The 18,507-nt window shown below is 53.8% G+C and overlaps 1 protein-coding gene across 2 annotated transcripts in view; it reads right to left on the bottom strand.

The window, feature by feature from the left end:
• CDH23 (cadherin related 23) overlaps nucleotides 1-18,507 on the bottom strand; it is a 307,817-nt gene that overhangs the window by 179,263 nt on the left and 110,047 nt on the right. For both annotated transcript variants that reach the window (XM_040975899.1, XM_040975900.1), the window contains exons 6-8: nucleotides 18,138-18,332; nucleotides 14,788-14,916; nucleotides 9,855-9,933 (exon numbers count right to left, since the gene is read on the bottom strand). In XM_040975899.1, the coding sequence (XP_040831833.1) occupies nucleotides 9,855-9,933; nucleotides 14,788-14,916; nucleotides 18,138-18,332 (403 nt within the window). The remainder of the gene's footprint in view (nucleotides 1-9,854; nucleotides 9,934-14,787; nucleotides 14,917-18,137; nucleotides 18,333-18,507) is intronic.

Raw genomic sequence — 18,507 nt, 5'->3', positions numbered from 1 at the left:
ACGGATGATAGGGGTGCAAAGACAGGAAGGTAGGTTACAGATGTCACTGTCTCCGAGAAAGTCATGAATCATAGCTATGTGCGAGTGGGAGGTGGCTGACAGCTGAGACGCTAGGGCTCCATCTGGCCTCTCGGCTTCTGTGGGGGTACCTCAGGGCGTCTCCCCTGCCATCCCACCCGCTCCTTCTTCCCCTCCCTCCAGCTCCTACTAAGACAAGCGGGAATGGCATGGGGGTTGTGAGTGACTCCCAGCTTAATATCTTTGTCACCACATTGCAAAAGGGCATGCCTAAGACGGTGCCTTATGCTTAATCTTTCTCTTTTATTGCTTTTTCTCTTGTATGATTTAACCTTGCACCAGGTATCAAGCTAGATAAATACAAACTTTTATTTCAGATTAGCCCCAGCTGGGGGCTGCCTCGAATGCTGAGCAGTCATCCAGGGAGTCCAGAGCAAAGGAAATTGGGGTGTGAGCTGCTGAGGGGGCATTCCGCTCTGGAACAAAGCCCCTGGAGACCTTTCCTGGGTGGGAATAATGAGGGTCTCATTCTGTGTTCATGGCCTGGGCAGGTGGAGGCAGGCAGTCGAGGTCCCCTCAACACCTCTTCCTAATAATGCCCTCCCTAAGCGCTACCTGATCTGGGGCTATCTCTAGCCTTGGTGTTTTCCTCCACAGTGACCAACACAGCTGGGAAATGCCCCACGCCCCACGATACTCCTTTATCTGCTACTGCCTCCTTTTCTTGAATGGGGTCCATGATGGCAGGAGGGAGGCTGGTTCTCACTCTGCAGGTGGTCTCCAGGGTGCAGCATGGAGCCTGGCACCCAGCACCCACTCGGTTAACTGAGGGAAGGAATGGATCCCACTATTCAGATCTACACAAGGACTAGCAGGTTGACAGGAGAATCTTGGTGTTGGGCAGAACAGGGACCAGTGGCAGAGGGAATACAGGCTTTGGGGGCAGGATGACCTGGATTGAATCCTGGCACTGCCTGCCATTCCTGTCTTGGCCACCCCAGCCAACATTCTGGGACTTGGGGGGAGTACAGGGATGGGGAGAAGGGACATGAATGGAGAGTAAAGGCAAATTCTTGCATGATTCATATATATAGTGGTACAAGTTGTAAGAACAAAAATTAGCCCACGTCCCTACAGACAGGGACACAGGCCAGGAAACTGCTGCATCCTCACATGCTGGAGTTGCAAACAGTCGTATAACCAAACCAGTAACACCAATGTGCCTCACACGCTGGGTACAAAACACAATGTCCCAGCAGGACACTTTAAAAATAAAGTTCAAAGTCATCTAAGGGCAAACAGCAAGTGGTCCACAGACAAGAAAGGACTGGAACACACTCATTGGAAAATGCAACAAAAAGACAAGTTTATTCTGATAAATAAAAAAAAAAGTATAAGCCTTGTCTTTAAAATAATAAGCATTTTCATGGATGATTGGAAGATCCTTTGTGTATGTAACAAGACATTTTCCAAAAGCAAGGGAACAGAAGGTGCAGGGGTCAATGATACAGCTAAGGGGGCTAGGAGTGGATAGGACTGACAGGTAGGAGGGTGGAAGGGTGGCCGTCTGCCTCTGGGTGGCTAATGGGTTCCCATGTGGCCAAAACTTTAGGACAAGTTAAGAAGGAAGCAAAGGGGGATCCTGCCAGGCCCGATGTGGGTTAGAAGCCAAGAATCCAGGGTACAGACATGCCCCAGGGTGAGATATACAGAGGGTGCCAACCCAGCAGGGATTGGTTCCAGAGACCTCCCACCTCTTATAAATGAGCAGAACACAGCCATCCTAGAGAGAAGAACGAGGCAGAAAAGAGCCAATGAAGACAAGAGACTGTGACAACGGGGACATGGGAGAATTCTTCCTGCCCTGTACCACTTTGGCCACCGCCCCATGGCTGTTTGCACTGGTGCCCAAGGACTCCTGCAAGCACTGGCACCCTTAGCAAAGCTGATCACTTAAACGTATGTGTGCCCGCTGCCAGCCTCACCAGGGTGGGAAGCTGAAGACCCAGCTGCAGGGTGAGGACTTGAGGATGTCTCATGGAGCAGCTGGCAGCAGGAGGCCTTGGGTCCCAGTGAGGGACAGAAGGTCCTGGCCACAGGGAGGGTATAGGGTGGAGAAGAGGAATGAAGTGGGTCTCAGGCTACCAGCTGTGAAATCTCTTCAAGTTCACGGCCCCAGGGGCTGGCACTGGGCTTAGCACGTAAAGCCTCTGCATGCAGTGCTGGCACCCATTTGAGTGCTGGGTCAAGTTCTGGCTGCTCTACTTCCTATTCAGATCCCTGTTTATGGCCTGAGAAAGTAACTGTTGCAGCTATTTGTGGAGTAAACCAGCAGATGGAAGATCTCTGTTTCTCTCTGTCTCCCTGCCCCTTACCCTCCATCCTGTAACACAGCTTTTCTAAATCCGTAAAAAACAGAAAGACCACAGCCCAGTGTAGTTTGTGAGACAGAAGCCAGGCCAGCCATGACTGCTCAACCAAGTGCATTCAGGACCTCATTTAGAGAGAGAAAGGACTGAGAGCCAGGGGCACTCAGGCTGTCACACAGAGTGCCAAGAGAGGCTGCTGGTAGGAGGCACACTCCTGGGGTGAGGTCCCAGAGAGGCACTAGCTGTGGGTTGGCCTGGGTGGTCGTGGGTGTGATGCTGGGCACTGCTTCCTTGTGCTGGTGGAAGAAAACTGTCAATAAACCTGTGTGTTTAGATAATTGAATTAAGATCCCTCCAGGGAAGAACACTGGGAATCAACAGGCGAAACCTTGGACAGTTTCTTCATTCCTGCTGGAGAGGACTGCTCCTCAACACTGCCAGAGGGCAGGGCGGCTCAGGGGCCTGTGTGAGGGCTGGCATTAATCAGTGATGTCTGCCTTGGGTAAGGGAAGGGCTCTTCTGTTCTATGTGTTGATGTGGGTTGAGGGTGACATTCAGAGGGCATTCATAAATGGGCATTCCTTGAAAATACAAGCTTTTCTACCCTGGCTGCCACCAGGGACCCCCGAAAGCTGGATTCACTAGTTTCTTTTCCTGCATTATCTACAGGCAGCACCTCCCCGAGCCTGCTAACTCTCGCCCTGCACACCTCCTCAATCACCCCTCTGCCTCCCTAGACAGCAGCCAGTGGGCGGGTCAACCTCCCTGCAATGTTCTGACCAGGTCACATTCACCCCCTCCCTGCTGTGCTCAAGATCCCACCCCTTTTTCCTTCTATGCCCTCTCCCAATGCCCAGCCTCCCACCGCCCCCAGTCCCTCCCTCCCAGGCCTGGCCAGATGTTTCTAGAGCTACCAGACACCCACTGCGCTGCCCCAGGCTGGGGGCTGTGGCGTGCAGCTCCGGATTTCCACAGCAATTCTGCTTCGGTTGAACTCTTGCTTCCCAGGGGGAGAAAAAGGCCAAGCGGCTTAATCACAAGGGCTTTGATGTGCATCGGGTGATGGCCTCCTGATAGCAGCCCCCTAGGTCCTGGCTGGGGCATGCTGGGGGGATGGGCGGTGCTGCCTGACAGCAACAAGCTGGACTCCCTGTGCACACACACACAGCCTCCCCTTCCCAGCACAGAAACCTCTCAGGGGCATTCAAATCATGCATAGCCCTTTACGTTGGGTCACCACTTCACCTTCTCCCCATTGCCTACCACCAGAGCTAATTTAGACATTTTTTAGTCTAATTTTCCCCTCCCCTTAGAAGAAATTTTACTATTGCATCTTCTCCCCCACCTTGTCTTTCCCCTCATCCCCACATCAGGCTCCAATTAAACAGGTTTAGAAAGGGGTGTAAATTTGGTTCTTCTGATCATTCCTAGGTAGTGCTGACACTGCTAATCTGGAGACCACACTTTGAGCATCTCTGTTGTCAAGGAAACTGGGTATGTTCTGGAGCCAAGTTCACACCGCTTTGTCACTTAACAGCGGGGACCCCAGACCAGTCCACGTAGACTCTCTGGGCCGTGGTTTCTTGTCTATGGAACCAGGGACATTAACTCCCCTGGCGGCTTCCTCACTCATGGCTCAGTTCAAACTCAACAGTGCATGGGGCTCCCACCCTCTAGAAACTGCAGAATTCAGAGACAGGGAGAGGGACAAGCAGAGAAGCAGCCTCTTCGGCCTGGAGAAGGACTAACACAGTGGTCTGGTCCCAGGTTAAGGCTGAGGGCAGGAAGCAGCAGGAGGCTCTGGCATGATCTTATTCTCCCAGTTGCACATCCCAGGTTGACAAGGGCCCTTGCGAGAATCTAATGCCAGACTCCATCAGTCAGTATGTATGGGGTGCGCCAGGATTCATGTAACATCAGACGGCAAGGTTGGGGAAGGAATGGGCACTGGCTCTCACCGCCAGGTACTAACCTGCACTGTGACCTGAGAATCTGTAGTATGGCCTGAGAATCTGCAGACTGGGCAGGTTTGCAGGGAAGGGGGACTTTGCCTTGGGAACCCCCGGCTTTCAGTCCCTCTGCAGTGGGCTCCCTGTGCCAGGGGTCAGAAACAGGTGAGGGCCAGGCCTCTTGGAAGACAACAGCCAGTCAGGGCCCCTGGGCTCCTGCTGCACTAGATGAGCATGGTTGGGGAGCAGAAGAAGGGTTATGGCCAGTAGCTGTATGTGGCTACTACATGCTGCCAAGTAACAGGAACAGGGAAGTGGCCTGCTGAATGGCAGGCACCTGCCTGTGCCAGGCCCCTCGTGAACACTGTTGTTGATGCCTACACCTAGCTCCTTCAGGTGGGGCTGACAAACACAAACCGCTGTATTGAAGGCAGGCAACAAGGAGCTTCAGTGAAGGTGTATGCTGTGAGTGATGGCTGTTATTCAGCTAACATGCCTGTGGTTTCATGCAGCTGCCATCTCTCTTGGGTGTGGGTAAGAACTGGGGATCTATGCACTTAGCGAGATTCACATGCACCTGCCTTGTGAGCTATAGTCACTGTGCTGCACCGGGGTAGGGAACCCCAGAACTTGCTCATCCTATGGCTGCAAGTGTGTGTCCTTTGCCCAACATCTCCTCAACCTCCCACCACTTCCAGGCTCCAGAGATCACTGCCCTACTCTCTCTTACTGTGCATGTGGCTTTTTCCCTGATCCCACGTGTAGGTGACACACAGACATAGTATTTTCTGTGTCACTTAGTATGAGATGTCCATCTATGTTGTCAGGAGTTCATTCTTATTTTTTAAGGTTGAACAATATTATAGACACACATATATCTTCATGTATATATGTAGCATGTTTGGTAGTTTACATGTCCTGGCTGATGTGAACAGCACTAAAACAATCATGAGGCATTCACCTTGCTTTTTCACTACTAGATGAGAAAGACACCACTGGCCCCAGTTAAACAGTGGGGAAATGCCTGCTTTGCAAGGGTAACCCACTCAGGGTCACTCAGCTCACTCAAGGTCAGGGGAGACAAAGCAACTATTCTTTCCAAGGGGACTCTGAAGGGACCTCACAGGCTCCCCTCTTGCCTACACCAATTGTCCTATCCACCACCTGCTGCCAACCCCGCCCCTTCACACCTGCTTACTCCAGCCTACTCTCCCCTAACCCAGCCAGGATGCCTGCCCGTGCAAGCATGCTCAGCCTCTCATGCGCACTGGGTCTTTGCCTGCCTACCTGCCTATTACCCTTCCCCACTAGGCTCCCTACTGTGCCTGATTGGTATGAACTTCCCTTGGTGGTGCCCCTCCCATGGATGTGTTCTGCTCCTCACTGTGGACATTTCTGAATGTACAAGAGAGGAACAGGACAGACTCATGGGACCAGCAGGGGGTCAACACTCCTGTCAACATCACCATTTCCTGGGTTTCCTCTCCTTAGCAGCCTGTGTGGGGCTTGAAGCTGCCGCTCATGGGTCTGACTCCCCAACTAAGTGACAAGCCTGACTTTCTAACCAAGTTCTTTCTGACTCAAGGCATCCTTAGAGAAGACCCTGATGTTGTGGCCAGTCACTTCTCCCAAGGCTCACTTGTTTCAGCTAATACTGTCCCTGGAAGGCTCAAGTTACTATCTTCAGCTTGTGGCCTAGAGGACTGATGCCTAGTGGGTTGCATGGCTGGTCTGTGGTAGAAGCCACAGTGAAGTAAGTTATGCTAGAATGAAGTTGCCCACTTGCAGGGAAGAGCAGCACATGCAAATAAAACTCTCTCATGGGTACAGAAAGTTGAAAACAGGCAAATTTGACCTTGATAATATATGAGGATCCAAGCTGTGGTGCAGAGGGTTAAGCTACCATCTGTAATGCAGTATCCCATATAGAAGTGCTGGTTCAAGTCCTGGCCACTCTGCTTTCAATCCAGCTCCCAGTTAAGGTGCCTGGGAAGGAAGCAGATGATGGCCCAAGAACTTGGGTTCCTGCTACCTACTTAAAAGACCCGGATGGAATTCCTGGCCTCTGGCTTTGGCCTGTGCTAACTTTGGCTATTATGGCTATGTGTGGAGTGAACCAACAGATGGGAAGATCTCTATCTCTGTGTAGTTCTGTCTTTCAAATAATTAATTATTTTTAAAAGAATGTGATTTGTGACCCAGTGTATACACAATACACCCTCTTCAGTTTGGCATCGATATGACAGACTATTGGAATGGCTGCTCATCATTCTGGTACCCAGAACCTTCCAAACTCTATATCTGCAGTGCCTCTGGCTCAGAGCAGCCACGCTCCAAGGGCGGATCTGTTGGCCAGCTCAGCTGGAGACCACTACCATGGACAGCGGCTCTCAACATGACTAGGATAAATGAATGGAGGAGGAAATGAATGAAGGTGTCCTGGGGACCTTCAGGTCCTGATCCTACCTGCCAATAACTCATTCTTAATATTCTGCATCCCTTACGAGCCTCCCCAGCACCATCCTCTCCACCGAGGGGACTGCTGACCCCAGGCCACAAAGGAGGTAGATGCTCAGCATGGACAAGAGGAGCTGTCCCTGAAGCTCACAACTTTGGGCTTGGTGCTCTGTAGTGGGACAGGCACAGCTGCCCTGAATGGCAGGTCTCTGTCAGGGAGGGAGGGATGAGGCCAGAGGGGCCATTGGGATAGGAGTCCACTGAACCCACTCTGGTGTGCCCTGGTGGGTGGCAGGGCCAATGCCTGGGGCCTGAGCCAGGTACTCTAGGGAAAGGCACCTGCCTTTCCACAGACTCAGTTTAGTCACGTAGGGCTGCAAACAAATTGATGGTGATGGAGCCATAACTTACTGCTGAAGGCCTTTTTGTTCTTGGCAAAACAGTGGGGTCGTTAGTAATGGCCAAAGCACTGTGTGTGGACATAAATCCCCATGGCTGCAGGGCTGAGAAACAGCCAGAGGGCCGGGTCAGGATACCTGGGGCAGGTTAACCACATGCTGCAGATCACAGTGGGCTCAGCGTGTGCCTGCCCACTGGGGCCAGACCTCTGCTAGGTGTAGAGAGAGCAGCCATGCAACCCAGCAACCCAGGCCAGGACAGACACAGGCAGGGGCCAGCCCAGCAGAGCCAGCTGCGGGGAAGGAGTAAGTAGGGAGGGAAAACAAGGAATGCTTTCCCCAGGCTTCCCGTGGTTAGAGGCGGTAGTAACAGATGCCAAGAGGGGACAACCAGGAGCCACCCTACGAAGCGACGAGAGTGTTCACTTGTCAGGGATGCACGTGTGTGGCACAGCTGCTGCCTACTCCCTTCCCACACCCAGAGTAGACTCTACTAGCTGAAGACACACTCATTCATTTCTCCACCCTGAGCCTGTTTGCCTCCATAATCTTCTTCACACAGCCATTACCAATCAATCAAAGATGGTGCAGGAGAGGAAACCCATTGGTCATCCTTTCCAAAAGCCCTCAAGGCTCATCTGTGCCGACAGTGGGAATCCTATCACATCATGCTAAGTGTCTCGCCTTCTAGAAGTTTCTGTCCTTTGCCCCTACTTCTACACAAGCCTTCCTCCACCTCCACAGCTTTATATCCTGGGTCTCCCTTCTCATCCTTGGGGACCCCGCCCAGGGGATTCTGCCCCTGGGGCATTCCGCATTTGTTGTGCCCAAGCCCCAGGCCCCAGACTGCAAGCCCTGGAACTGCAAGCCCAGCTTTGAAACCAGGGGCACCATGGCTTGGCCCTGCTCCCCCCACTCCAGGGAGTGGGGAGTGCTGGCTGGAGCTGTGTTTGAAGGCTGGAGGGGAACAGAGGATTGGGCTGCTGGCCTTCAGTGAGCAGGTGTCTTGGAGGACAGGCTTCCAGGGTCACCATGCTGTTCCCAGTCTGGACATGTCCTGGGGCTGGGTCCTGACTCTCTGCCCTCTCAACCCCACGCCGAGCTGTGGGACACCCAGAACCAGCCCAGAGGTAATTCTCTTCTGGCTGTGTCTGCTTGGTACTGCCCTCCTAACCACTACCCGCTCCAGCATCATTCAAGGCTCACTGTTGTCCACTCCATCCCAGCACAAATCCCTGTTTCCAGGAGACTTATATTTTGCCTTGTAATTTGCACTGCTCACTTGCACAGGCCCCACCTCCCAACACCTCTGCCCACATGGAAAGAAACCCTTTCCCAAGGGGACCCTGTCTTCCTGCAGTGATTTTCCCACACCTAGCCTTAGGACCATGCTTAGCAGAAGTGCTCGTGATGCCATGAGAAAGCGCCAGTTTCCAGTCTCATCCCTCACCCACAAAATGAGGACTACTGGGAATGCCCAGGACTCTGCATCTAGGTCATAGGAACTCCAGGTGATTCCTGGGCTTCCCGGGATTTGAAAATTCCTCCTTGCCCTTCAGTGCCTCATTTATTCACTTCTCATGCATTGGTACATTGTGAGCTTTTACTCTGGATCCTGATCGGGGAAGGGATGGAAGTGTGTGAGGGGTGCTGAGTGGCACAGATGGGATTGGGCTGTGCTGGCATTTGCTCTGGGTCCTAGGGTACCCTAGGCTTAGAGGCATAGGATCATTCTGCCAGCAGCTACAGTTCCTGTGTTCCTTGAGACATGGGTGACACCCAGCTCCTGAAGGAATGATTTGCTTCCATCAGAAAGTATAACAGCAGCCAGTACTTCGCACATACCAGTGAAGCTCTGTGCATACGGTAAGTCATTAGACACTAAACCACCTTGAGGTAGGCACTCGCTGTTCCCATTTCACAGGTGACAAATCAAGGTATAGAGATGCACCCAGAACAACCTGACTCAACAGACTCCATCCTCTGTGCTCCAGACTGTTATCCCTTGTCCCACCAGGGCAAGACCCTGTTCTCAGGGGTTTAGGGTAGGGCAGAGGGTTGGGAGCAGTCTGGTGGCCAGTGTGGGGCTGAGCATCCTCTCTCCTGCATCTCTCCCCAGCAACCTTGCTCCCCAGCCACCCAATCCCAGGGCAGCCAACGGGGTCACTTGCACAGTGAGCTGCTGTCTGGGGACGCATGACAGGGAGCCATCACCCATCACCACCTCTGTAGTCAGTTACTGTCCTGCTAAACCAAAGGACAGAGGGAGGGGAGGGGCTCATGCACCTGCCCCGGCACCCTCCCCAGTATGCAGGAACTCCTCCTGTGACACAAATATGAGATCAACTGGAGATGCAGCTCTGTTCTAAAGCCACGTAAACAGTCCCCTTCTCACAAAGCAAGAAAAGAGCCAGAGCACAAAGGAGGCTGGGAGGAGGCACAGCGCCCCTGACCGGAGCTCCCAGGTGTATGATGCTACACACGCTCTGACCCCATTACCACTCAGCAGCCTACACACCCAGCCTCCTCTCCTCTCCAGGAGCTGGACCAGGACTAGTCCAGCGGCAGGACTCATGTGCTGTCTCTCAGGCCCTAATGTTCCCCTGAGCCCCGATGGGGGCTGCTCTAAGGTGGAGAGGGGAGCAGATGTCCCTGTGCCTTACCTGACACAATGGTGTAGCCAATCCCCCGGGGACGCCCTTTGTCCTGGTCCACGGCAGTGATGATGCGCACCGTTGTGCCCTGGTGGGACAGACAAGGAACTCAGTCTGGTCACCCAGGTTGTGGCCTTTGCACCTGTCTTGGCACCCACATGCCCCCTCTCCCAGACTGACTTGCTGTTGTAAGGGCAACCTAGGAAGTAGTGGCCATGTACTCAGGCCTCGGCTCATCCCCAGCGCCCTTGGAACATAACTGAGGCTCCCAGACAGATATCTCATGGTCTTTTGGGGATGCTTAAGCATGGCGCCTCCTTCCCTTCCCCATTTGCTGCATCTGGCGGGGCTAAGCCACAGGAGAATGTTCAATAAAAGAGAGACCTGGTCTCTATCTGAACCACCCATTGGCTTGCTGTGTGATCTCAGCAAGGCTGCTTATCTCTTTGACCTGTTTGTCCACCCTAATGTGAGGGTGTCTAGACTGCTCTTGGAGGGAGGGCTGGGGGGTCACAGTCACTGAGCACAGCGCTCATATAGTTCCTCTCTGGAGTCACCAAGCAGCACTCTCCAGGGTCGCCTCAACACCCAGGAAAGTTCCTGGGTCCTCAGAGGCCTGCAAGCATCTCCCCCTGGGCCAAGAAGGCACCCAGAGAAGTCACAGGTGGGCAGGGCTCACAGCAGGCCCTCAGCTGCCTAGGGACAGGGAACATGGAGAACAATTCTCAACAAGGGTCACAGGTATGTGGAAATCCCCACCCCACCCCCACCCCAACTATGCAAGCTCTGACAGGTTCCTGACAAAGTTTGGGGTTTCATCTCTTTTTGGGTGAATAAATCCACTTTTAATAAAACTCTGAGCTTTTAATACAAGTGCAGACAGAAAGACTGTAGATGTTATGAGAAGGAATTAACAGGGAGGAATGGGGGCTCCTGGGACCCACGGTGCTTGTTGCCAGTCTCCATGATTACATTTTCAATCCACTGCAACTTATTTCTGCAGATGGGTGGCCAGGGGCAGCCCTGCCCACTGCCCAGGGCACTCTGTCTGTGTTGGCCCCGGGGAAGGGCACCAGGAGAACACAGGGTGGGGTGGGAGATGGGCCCAGCCTCCGTCTTCCCTGGAAGGAGCCTTCTCTTTGTGATGAGCTGCCATCCCCTGCGGAGACCAAAGGGGTGATATGACAGGGTGGCTAATGGTCTGATTCTCTGGTCAGAGGCCTGCATGCGGATCCTTTGAGTGAGAGACTTTTTACCTATGCCTCATTTTCCCATGTATAAAATGGGTATAACAACAACAGTTCCACACTCCACAGCAACCAATCTTTAAAAAAGTATGTGGAGATTGGAATGAAAAAGTGTGAACCTGATACAAAAACAATTATGAAATTCATGTAGTTTTTTCACAGTCTGCATGTATCATGGAAAAGAATACTTTTTGGATACTGACATAAACCTTTACTTTTAATTCTATTTTAATTCTGCTTCCTATTCCCTGAAGTGCTCTTGGGCATAGAGACTTCTGAGTAATGCCTGGTGCGCAATGAATGCAGTCAGTTTGTTTGTGACAGTCCACGGGGTCCTGGCAAGGCCACACACCTCAGCCAGCCACCAGCAGCTTCCTCTCAGAGGTCGCAGGTACACATGACACTTTCAGTTTCAGGACATTTGGACTCCCTAATGGTGTACCTCAGGACCTTCCACCCAAGGGCAGCCAACAGGCTGTGAGGGACCAGCATTGACCAAGCACCTGTTAGTGTCAACTCCAGAGTGGAATCTCACAGCCCTGTGGGGTCAAGATTTGGGGTGAGAAGGGTAGTGTGATAGTAGTGGAGGTGAGGGGAAATGAGGGCTGCATTAGGGTGGGTTTTGGGGGGATCACTCTCCAATGGAGGTGTCAGGACTCAGGCTTCTGCAGCCAGTGGGGTGGGGGACAGCAGGTTCTTCTCTGGGGAGGGGAACCTTGGATGAGTGTCCCCTTTGAGGCCCATCCCCTCTGCAGCAGCCAGGGGCAGGAGAGTAGCTGAGACAGGGCCCACTGCGCTGGGGCCAGAGTCCACCTCCTTCCCAGCAGGCTCAGTGAGGACGCCGGCTCCTCTGTTCCCAGGACAGGATTTGGGTTGGAAAGGGGACACTCTGGTTTGCGTGGGAAGTGGGAGGCGCCCTTGGAAGGCTGCGCTGAGTGTCGGGGGGAGGCCAGCAGGGCGGAGGGGACATGGGATGGGAGCTGCCACAGCAGATTCTGAGGCAGAAAATCCTATTTCTCAGTCCTTAATTCCAGTCAATTCCAGTCAAAGGGCTGATAGGCATCGACTGGCAGTAATTTGTGCAGTTTATCCGCTCTCTCCCCGTCTATCGGCCCTTCACTGACGGGCAGGCGACATGCTGCCGCTCGAGTGAGGAAATTAAAATGTGATGCAATAATCCCCAATAAGAAGGATTTTATTAGGTAATATATACACTTGGGATGAGGCGTGCCAGCCCGATACACTGATAGACGGGGCACACATGCTGTGAGCCACAGATAAAGAGAGGTGGTGGCAAGGGGGACAGGGGAGAGTCCAATGAGAGTCCCCAGGGACAGTGGAGGCAGGGCTTGGGAGCTCGGGGCTGCCTGGGGTTTTGGGTCTAGGAGGCTCAGCAGGCCCTGACCCAGCCCGAGAATGGCTCAGTGTAGGGAATATGGTGGCACCTGATTAATGTGTGGAAACCGATCAGAGAGAGGCCTGGAAGAACAGGCCTGGAGTGGACATAAACTGGCCAGAGGGAGAGACAGGGAACCTGAAAGTTCACTCAGATGTGCAGCCCACATGAGGGGCACAAGACTGCACACGGGGCTGGAGGAGCCAGGTCAGCTCCTAGCAAGTCAACAGGCCCTTGGAGAATACACACACACACACACACACACGTGTATGTGACAAGTGCCACCACACTGAGAGGGTGAATTGGCAGCAGAGTCAACCGTACAGGAGCTGGGTGGGGAAAAGTGGTTATGTCTAAGGCTGAGGGGGGTAGGCAGAACAGCCAGGAGACAGGGCTATCTGTGCAAAGAGGTACGTGAGCTGGGGCCAACATGGAGCTGGTGATGAGAGTCAATGTGAGGTGGAGAAAAGGCTCTCTGTTCAGGCATTTGCTCACTCATTCCGTAGCTGCTTCCTGCTATGGCTTAGGTATTGGGCCATGGACCGAGGCAGGGGGTCGGTCCATGCCTTAGTGAGTCATGCCTTCGTGGCACTAAAAGGGTATGTGGAGGTGCGGCCTTTGATGATGACTGGCTGGGACTGAGTCAGCATGGAGCCCCATGGCTGAATCCTGGGGGTTTGATAAGGCACCATGTGGACATGGAAGCACGCTCACTGCCTCTTGCCATGGGTTATCCTGTGCCACATCATCACAGCTGTGTCAACAAGGACACTATCACTAGAGGCCAAACCCCTGGGGCCTCTCTGTCAAAGTGGGCCTCCAAAGCCCTGAGCCACAAGGAATCATTCTTCATTTCATCCTCATATGTCCCTAGAACTGCACCACAGCAATGAGTAGGTGGACTGACAGGGTCTCCTGATCAGGGATGGTGCTGACGGACGCCGTCCGTGCCAAGCCATGCCTCCAGCCCCTCAGGGAGACAGAGGTTGGATGAGTTGACTCAAGAGCACCAGCATTCGGAAAGATGTGCCTGCTGGAGGCCCAGGAGGAGAACAGTTCTGGCCTCATGTGGAAACAGCAGTCAGGGCTGGCTTGATGTTCTCTCAAACATCCCTGGTAGAAGCTAGATGGGGCAGAGCCAAGACAGCCTGGCAAGTCCCAAGAATTGGGTCTGGGCTGGGCAATCCCAAGACAGCCTTTGAGCTCAGAGGCTGGGATTCCCGTTGCCTGCAGAATGCAAAGCCAAGTAGGGCAAGGCAGGGAGTAGTGAGAGGACAATTCTGCCCTCTAAGTGGCTGTCCCTACCTGAACAGCCCAGCTCCCTGGCCCCTCCTGCCTCTCCTGGCCCTGAGGCAGAATTGGCCAGATGATAGCCCATACTTTTGAAGACTGGAGCTAGGGCTTGCAAAGAACCTGGTTTAGGGGACCAGGGTCTAAAAGAGCTTTCCCAGCTGGTGCTGGCCTAGGAGCATCCTCTGCACCTGCTGCAGGGAAGCTGCCCTCATGTATGCTCAGTGCTAGGAGCCTGTGCAGATATGTAGGGCACCCTGAGGCCCGCTGTGCCTTGGTAGAACAACGCTGGACTCCCCAGGAGATGAGTTTTTCCTCTAAGCACACCAAGATCTCTGAAACGAGGGGGTTCATGTCTCCTCGAAAGCCACTGCATTCGAGGCTGCATGTGCAGGGCTTGTGGCTGCTCAGAGGAGGCACCACGCTTCATTCAGGGGCCTCCAGTGCACACATCCCTCTAGCTACACAGAAGCCTGGTGTCTTCCAGACCAAGGACGCCTGTCCTTGCCTACCTGGCCTCTTGCTGAACACGGCTGCACTGTCACAGACTCCCATGGTGTTGCACTGAGAGACCCCTCCCCAAGTCACAGCTGAGTGATCCAGGGTACAGACATTCGCCCTGGGGACCACAGATCTGTGACATATTGCAGACTCAGGAGCCTCTCTTGGGGAAACCAAGTCCTGAGTGGGTTCAGGGATCCCTGCGAGCAGAGGCCAGGCCTCTAACACCTTAGGCAGTGCCAACTGGCCAGGAGGTAGACAGAACCATAGAATATTAGTGGCTGAGCCATGCTGACATGCTATGGGAATGCCCATACCCAGCTCCATTCTCCAACCCAAGACAAATCTCATGGAACTATTCTCCTTTCCTTGCCCTCTCAAGCCTTGAGGGTGAGAGAGGAGCTCAGAGGAGAAGAGGTGGGATTGTGTTGGGTCTTCACTGCCAGGACAGCCATGGTTGCCACACCCAGGCAGGGCGGGGTTCAACCAGGGACCAGGACTGGCATACCGGGGGAGAGTGCTCGTAGATGTTGGTGCTGTACGGCAGGTTGATAAAGATGGGGTCCATGTCTTGCACATCGGTGATGATGATGGCCAAGTTGGCTAGGGTGGACAGAGGTCTGGTCTTGTCTTGGTCCTGAAAGAAACACAGTGCACATCCCTGGGTTAGATGAGGCCACAGACATGCATACACCCTTGCACACAGACCTGTAATATATGGCATACAAATGTGTCCGCACATACTCATGCTTGCACAACCCTGTACTCCTGCAGGGAACGGCTTAGTTCGAAAGCTCAAGTATGATAAGAATCCATGTGAGTACTGACGTGTGCAGGGAAACAAAACCAAGGGCTCCAGAGTCCCAAGCAGGGTTGTGCTAGAACCAGGTTTACTGCATCCTCTGCCTGCCCCAGCTCTGTGTACACTGGTCATCTGGCGGATGGGATGACCCGCGTAGGGAAGAGATGCTTCCATTTACAGCTTCTTCTCTGTTTCCAGCAGGGGCCACTGCCCCTTCCATGCCCAGTTTCGGTCCCCCTCCTCCTAGGACAGCAGGGGATTAAGTAGGACCAGGGGCTCCCTAGAGAGCACCACAGGCCTGCATTCCAGCTCTAGGCTCTGGGTCAAGTGACTTTACCACAAGTACCAGCAGGGGGCGCTCCAGGGTCTGTGACATCTTGGGGCAGGGGAAGGAATCCTGAGGGACCAGGGAGAACACCTGCTGTGACCAGGCTGGCAACACTAAACCCTCTTAGTCAGTTGGGAACTGAGTCCTACAAAAACTTGCCAGGAAAGGAAACCTGAGAGCTGCCTCCCAGGGCCCTAAAAGATGTGACCACGGTGGTGGTGGGGGGTGCGGTTGGCTAAAACAATAGCCCGCTACTGTGGCAGATATTCTCAGCACTTCCTTTGTACCTGCCCTACTATGGGCCTATTCCTCAGGTGCATTAACAGAGATCAGAGACAAGTAAGTCACTGCCCAGATCCACCCAGCAGGTGAGTGGGTAATCGGGACTCAAAACTCAGGTCGGCTGTCTAAGAGTGTCTGCTTTCAACAGTCCTGACTGGGCCCCCCCCCCCCCCCAGCTTCAGCTCAGCCGCCCACCTGCTGGGTGACTTCCAGTGAGTTCTTCTCCCTCCTCAGACTCTTAGTGTTTGCTCTGTGGAATGAAGGAACTCAGCTGAATGGTCTCTGTGCTTCCCAGTTTAGGGCACCCTTGATTGTTAGGGTGGTCTGCATGGCACTGAGTGTGACTCACATTATCACAAACTTGGTACCTGCTCCAGATGGTGGAGGGAGGCCAGTGGTCTTTAGAAGGCCTCAGAGGCACCCAAAGGAAGGGTAGGGTTCCTTCAGGATGGAGAGAGGGTACATCTGGGGAAAGAATCTTCAAGTAGGAGGGATTAGGCAGAGGGGCCCAAGGACAGGGGCAGAGGGGAGAGCCCTCTAGGCCCCAAGACTATGGGGCCCACAGGGAGAGCTCCCAGCCCCAGTCACAAATGTCCACCAGGTGGAGAGGTCTTGCAGGAGTTCACTGAGTTTTGGGCAGGAGCCACCAATTATTCTAACATGACATGACCAGGTTTTTGTGGGCAATCGCCTCTTTGCAACCTGGCACCTGCCCTCCTGGTCCTGCTGTTAAGTGACCTCCCGCCTCCCCATTAACCCCTGCCTGCAGCCCAGCATGCATTCCAAGGCTGGGGAAATGGGACAGCAGGGGCACATCTGAAGGGACAGGCTCCCTGTCAGGTCCCAGCTGGGACTCTGGGGCTTGGTCCTTTCCCCATGGGTAACCCAGGTGGGAAACTCCCTGGGGATATATCAGCATGAGGGCACAGCACCATCCTGGAGCAAGCCCCAGGAATCATCCACCAGAAAGATCTAGTGCTCCTCTGGTCTGCTGCCTCAGGCCTGATTGTGGAGAGATTAAGAGCAATTTCACTGTGTTTCTCTTCCCAGCGTGATCCGAGGCCTTTCGAATGGTTGGGCCACCCAGATTCCTGCCTGTCCCCAGAGTCATTTTTATGGTGGATAGAAATTATACTGAAGAGCCAGTTGCACAGTGAAAGACAGCAAGAATCTGCATGTTACTGAGCCCAGGCATGTGCAAACGGCAGGTGGTGGAAGGCAGTGTAGGTATGTGGGTGCCAGGAAGGAAAGATGTGCAGGTGAAGGTATGAGTGGCAGCACACATCTGCTCCCTGACAACTGGTGATGAAGGATGGGTGGGGAGGGATAGCAGTTACTTTCTCATAGGCAGTGGCCATAGGCCAGGGTCCAGTGAGCTGTTTGCATTTCCTGGCTCCTAAGGCCTCTTGGGTCTTGGAAAGGCCTGGGGGAACCTGGTTTTTCAAAAGCAGACCCTCAGGATAGCCCAGACCCAAAGCTTGAGTTCTGGGCTCTGTGGTCTGCCACGTGATCTGCCGCCCAATGCCGCAATGTGAGGCCTGGAATAGGCACGGTGAGTCAGGCCAGTGGGTCCTGGCGGGATTCCACACTTTGCTCTTGGCTTGAGCTTTACAAACACAAGCCCAAGGATGCTCAGCCTTCCTGCCAGTGGGTCTCCAGCTGCAGCCTGGGACAGCAGCTGGGAGCAGAGGGGAGAGGAATCAGGACCCTGTGCAAGGCATGACTTACCTGTCCCCAGGTCCTTGCACACACAGCTTGCCACAGAGGCCCGGCAGCTTGTGCTAAGTGAGCAGACACTTCCCGCTCTGGGAGTCAGACAAGCTCGCTTGCTCCCCTACTACTTTTAGGCTATATAACTCTCAACAGTGCTGGCCATACAATGGGATGTCCCCTGCCTTTGACTCATTCACCCTGGCATTGCTGGGGGTCAGCAGGGAGCTTGGCACACAGGTGCCAAGGGAACAGGGCAACAGGCTTAGGGGAACAGACCAGAGCTGGGCATGGGCAGGAATCTGGGTGGTCCAACCATTCCTATCCACCACTGGAAGAAGTGGTTCCCAGGATGCCTGGATGCTCTGGGGCCTACATGTTGGCTAGAGTCAGGATGCTGCTGGGTTAGCAGCTCCGTCCTGTGTCATAGCGAGCAGGAAAACAGTGCTCTACGAATGTCCTGAAAGGTTACCAGTGCAGCCTTTGGACTCAGGCTCTTTAAGTGACAGAGGGTAAGTCACTGAATTCCTTCTAAGTTTCAGTCTCCCCACCTGTAAAGTAGGTGTGGGACTGCGTGAGGCACAGCACCAGGAGCCAGGCAGGAATGTTGGTCATACTGGCTGTCATGTTCACTTCTCCTATGGCCAACAGCATCAGCACGGACCCCCAGGGAACATCATCCAGGGTGGGAAGAGGCAGCCCTCTAGATGCTGGGACCCGAGGCATGGTGGCTCACCGTGGCATTAACTGTGAGCTGGTAGGCCTGCGTCGTCTCATAGTCCAGCTCCCGGATCACAGTGACGATGCCGCGGGCACTGTCGATAGCGAAGAACTGGGAGGGGGGCTGGAAGGAGTAGAGGACACTGCCGCCCGCACCCAGGTCAGGGTCTGTGGCGTTCACGATGAAGATGGGCGTCCCCACCGGCGTGTTCTGGGGATGAAAGCGAGGCCAGGGAGAGGGTGAGTGGAGCTCAAAGCGGTCATTCCCCAGAGCCCATTAACCGCATCCCTGCAGATAGCCAGCCCGGGCCTCGGTCATTCTCATTCCAGAAGGGTTCCCAGCAATTTAACATCACGTAGCAGCTTGCTCTTTTTCCTGTTTGATA

The sequence above is a fragment of the Ochotona curzoniae genome, unplaced genomic scaffold (assembly GCF_017591425.1).
Source record: "Ochotona curzoniae isolate NIBS_2020 unplaced genomic scaffold, NIBS_Ocur_1.0 contig_2692, whole genome shotgun sequence".
In the NCBI taxonomy this organism is placed as follows: Eukaryota; Metazoa; Chordata; class Mammalia; order Lagomorpha; family Ochotonidae; genus Ochotona; species Ochotona curzoniae.
The sequence above is the reverse complement of the archived record's forward strand: the minus strand, read 5'-3'. Positions and strand labels throughout refer to the sequence as shown.